Genomic DNA, 3,928 nt, shown 5'->3' with positions numbered 1-3,928 from the left:
TCCGGTGGTGCCCTGCAAACACTCAAATCTGGACACACTCACGAGACCCAGAGATTGGTCTTTTTTTTTTTTTTCCCTTCTCTCTCTCTCTCCTTTTTATTATTCACAAGACTGCGATTGTTTAAATGTCATAACTTATAAGAAAATAAGCTACATTGAAATAAATTAAACACAACAGAGACGTGCTTCCAAACATGGCTCAGATAGGATGTGCAACCCCAGGAAAGAACGCCAGGCAAAACCAAAGCAAAGCAAATTTCCAGGCTGCCCCCAAAACGTCTGCTTTTCGGTCAACTTAAAAAAAAACACAAAAACAAACAAAAAACAAAACAAAACAAAAAACCAAAAGAGAAACAAAAACGAGGGTTTGTTCTTCAGTGTTATGTTTACCTTTGGAAAAGTATGGAAAGGTGGCTGCTATCCGTGGAGGATTACAGCAGAGGTTCTGTTTTCTTCTGGAATGTGAGTGGAGAACATTACAGGGCAGTTTGGTCCTCTAACTTTCAAAATACTGCAGCTGAGATCCAGTTTATATAGATATCTATGTACAAAGTAGGATAGTATAATAAATATTTACTGTGTCATCAGGCATCAGGTAGAGCTGTAGCCCCTTCGAAAGCAGTCTTCAGCCTTCTGAAGGAATATACTCTCAGTGTGCTTGGGATGTCCAAAGTTGGGTGTGTGTGTGTGTGTGGGGGGGTGACTTTGAGTTTTGCTTCAAACATGGCAGAGGCCACCGTGGTTTCCTTCCAGAGCTGTAGCTTCTCCAACGGCGGTCCAGGCCCTGGCTCTCCCTGGGCCCTCAGGGTCGGGCCTGCTCCAGCTGCTGATGCTGACTTCTGATCGCGAACCTGCTGACGTGGACGGGGATGGGGACGACGATCTTGGGGTTCCTGGAGGGCTCCCCTGTCTTGGAATTGGCGTTGCCAGCCTTCACCCGTTTCCACTTGGCCCGGCGGTTCTGGAACCAGATTTTCACTTGCACCTCGCTGAGTTTGAGGGCGTGGGCGATCTGCGAGCGCTCGGTCAGCGACAGGTACTTTTTGCAGTGGAACTCCTTCTCCAACTCCAGCAGCTGCTCACTGGTGAAGGCAGTCCGCCGACGCCGGTTCTTGCCCGTGGACGTGGTGCTGCCCGCGGCGCCGCCGCTCGGCGGGGCCTCCTCCAGCCCGTGGCCGGGGTCTTCCTCCTTGTGAGCCGCCTGGCCGGTCAGATTGTCATCCGAGCTGTAGTCCAGATCGCTCTCCAGCGAGAAACTCTCCTCCTTGCCCTTCGGGTCGTCTTCCACCTTTGACTCGTCTTTCCCTTGCCCTCTGACAGCCCCGACTGAAAGCAAAACCAAACGGCGTTTTATTACATTTCGCACACTGGCCTTCTTCCCCTTCCCACCGCCACTCGGGCCTCCCCCGCCCTTAGCGGATTGTCTTTCTATGACATTAACACATTGTGATTTCCTGGCCTTTGAGGGGTAGAGAAGGGGGGGGGGGCGTGAGAAAGCTCAAAGGAGGAGAGGAGACAGGACAGGCGACGGCCCTTTGCCCAGAACCATCACTCAAGGGGCCGCCAGGCCGCGTCTGCACCCTCCCAGCCTCCGGCAGCTTAAGGCAGAAGTAACAGGAGGCGTGAGGCCCAAGAGAGCAGCATCCTCTTTGTCCCTGGGGTGGGGGCTGGGTGAGGACTGAAGGGGGAAATTCACGATCCATCTTGCCTCCCCCCACCCCCCAGTGAAGATTCAGTGAACCTCGATTTCATCGCAGCCAAAGTGGGGCCACAGGGAGGTGGAGATCCCAGACCGGGTCTTTTTTTTTTTTTTTTTTTTAGGCAGATGATGTTGGCGAAAGGGAAGTTTTGTAGCCTTAGGAGAAGTTCCCACAAGGCACCCCAACACACACGCAGACGCACAGCCTCCCGGGAATCGGGTTCTCCCGGGCAAGCACCAAGCCCAGTGAAGGGGGTTAATAGGTCTGGGCGCCCCTGAGCACACGCACGGTTGAGACGCGCAGCCCAACCCGCCAGCCCTAAAGGCTGAAACTCATCCAGGACCCCAGGTCACGGCGCGCGGGAGGGGGGACAGACTCCTCCAAACTCGCCGCCGGACAGACGAACAGCCGCCCGGCACAGCAGCTGGCCCCGAGGGCTAAATGCTACTACCCCTAAGCCCTAGCTTGTTGCTCGGCTCTAAATGCCCCCCGGAGGCCTCGCGGCACCGCTCGGCCGCGTCCTCCCGCTGCTCCGGAGAGGGGGGCCGGGGCGGGGGGTCGTGTGGGGGGCTTGGCCTCGCCCCCTCTGCGCCCGCGGGAACCCGGAGCGGGCTCGCCCCCGCCCCCCCTCCCGCCCCCGCGCCCCGGCCGCGCGCGCCGCCGACTCACCGAGCGACGCCTGCACCGCCTCGGCCGCGGAGAAGGCGAGCAAGGAGCCCTCCTTGGCCAGGAAGGCTTTGCCGTCCTCGGTGTCGGCTTGCAGCGCCTCAGCCTTGTCGAAGTTGCCGCCACCCGGCAGCGGCTGCGGCGCGAACTTGCGGGCGGCCGCCGCCTCCTGGTGCTGGGGAGACGCGGAGAAGCCTCCGGGCAGCGTAGCCATGAGCGTGGAGGTGAGCGCCATGCCCTGCGCCAAGCTGGAGCAGAAGCCGGTGGGCAGGCTGGGGATCTGGTGGTGAGGGTGCGCGGGCGGCAGCGCGGGCTGCAGCGCGGCCTGGGGCAGCGCGGGCGGCGGCGGCGGCGGCGGCGGCAGCACCACCGGCCGGTAGGGCATAAACATGGGGTAGCCGGTGTAGACGAAATGGCCGGGGCTGGGCTGCGGCGGGCTGCCGATCAGCGAGTCTATGCTGAAGGCGGTACTACTCCCCAGCGGGCGCTGCATCATCATCAGCGACGGCGGGAACGCTGCGCTCATAGACGCGCTCGGAAGAGGCCAGCGAGAGGCGAAAAGTCCCCGCGCCGCGCCGCCGCCAGGAAGCCCGCCGGGCGCCGGGAGCACAGCCGGGTGCGCCGCGCAGGGGCCGAGCCGGACCCTGAAAGCAGGCGCCGCCGACCCTCAGCCCTGAGCGGGTTGCATGCCCGGCGGGAGCGGGTGCGGGCAGCGCGCGGGGTGAGGTCGTGAGCTCCGGAGTGGAGAGGGCACCCGGGCCCCGCGGGCTCGCTGGAGCCGCTGCCCGCCTCTTGCCCGTCGGAGCCCGCGCGCGTGTCGTCTACCCCCCTCGGCCCCGGCTCGCAGCCGTCAGTGCGTCCGTCTGTCCGATCCGCAGTCCGTCGCCTCCCGCGGGCCGCTGGGGAGCGCGCGAAGCTGGCGCACTTGTCTTCGGCGGGCGCCGCCAGCACCTTTAAATCGCGCTCCTCTTTCTCATTCACATTTTGCCTGCTGCCCGGCCGGGCTTACGTCACGTGGGGCCGGGCGCCACCGCCTATTGGCTGCGCCGGGAGGAGGCGGAGCGAAAACGGGGCTCCGCCCCTTCCACCCGGGCTGGCCGGGAGCGGGCTGCGGGCGCCGCCGGCGGAGCGCGCGGGCCCGAGAGCCGGAGCCTGCGCGCCGGGCCCGCGCCGCGCAAACTTGAAAGGGGCTGTTGACTCCAAAGCTCCAAGGCTCGAGCCCCGTGGCCCGGCAGCCTCGTCGAGGCCGCGTCCAAGGGCAGCTTCCGGGGCTAGGACCTACCGCGGCTCAGCCGAGGGCGTTTTATTTCTTCCTCCTAGCGCTGGAACAAACCTGCCCGCGGCTCACCCTAGCGTTGGGTGCTGCTGCTGCGCTCGTGGTCCAGAAGAGGTTCCCGGAGTTGGGAGCAAGGTCCTGCCCCTCCACATCCGCCCCCAGGGCGCTGGTCAGGAGCCGGAAGGCCCTAGCCACCGGCGGGAGCCGGCCGCGTCTCTGAGCGCGCCCCCCCCCCCCCGCGCTCCCGGGCGGGGCGAGGAGGCTGCTGGTGCCCCCATCCCGAGCT

The 3,928-nt window shown here is 63.2% G+C and overlaps 1 protein-coding gene across 2 annotated transcripts; it reads right to left on the bottom strand.

Annotated features, from left to right (window-relative positions):
* Nucleotides 1–366: 366 nt before the first annotated feature.
* On the bottom strand, nucleotides 367–3,036 carry GBX2 (gastrulation brain homeobox 2). Of its 2 annotated transcripts, none has more exons than XM_049614628.1 (2): nucleotides 2,370–3,036; nucleotides 367–1,326 (listed from the first exon to the last, which is right to left on the bottom strand). In XM_049614628.1, the coding sequence occupies exons 1-2, from the start codon at nucleotides 2,890–2,892 to the stop codon at nucleotides 803–805; spliced, it is 1,047 nt and encodes a 348-aa protein (XP_049470585.1). In that variant the 5' UTR covers nucleotides 2,893–3,036; the 3' UTR covers nucleotides 367–802. The 2 variants fall into 2 exon arrangements, with proteins under 2 accessions (XP_049470585.1, XP_049470584.1); XM_049614627.1 differs by having other exon boundaries at nucleotides 1,136–1,326; nucleotides 2,303–3,036.
* Between the last annotated feature and the right edge of the window lie 892 nt (nucleotides 3,037–3,928).

This window comes from Panthera uncia (genome assembly GCF_023721935.1).
Source record: "Panthera uncia isolate 11264 chromosome C1 unlocalized genomic scaffold, Puncia_PCG_1.0 HiC_scaffold_3, whole genome shotgun sequence".
NCBI classification, from domain to species: Eukaryota; Metazoa; Chordata; class Mammalia; order Carnivora; family Felidae; genus Panthera; species Panthera uncia.
This window is presented reverse-complemented; position numbering and strand designations above follow the sequence as displayed.

What these genes read in the sequence shown, in the direction of transcription:
- GBX2 (XM_049614628.1), bottom strand. Translation starts at nt 2,892, where the DNA reads ATGAGCGCAGCGTTCCCGCCGTCGCTGATGATGATGCAGCGCCCGCTG. An exon ending in GGCGGTGCAGGCGTCGCTCG is followed by an intron (nt 1,327 to 2,369) that starts GTGAGTCGGCGG and finishes TTTTGCTTTCAG; the next exon opens with TCGGGGCTGTCAGAGGGCAA.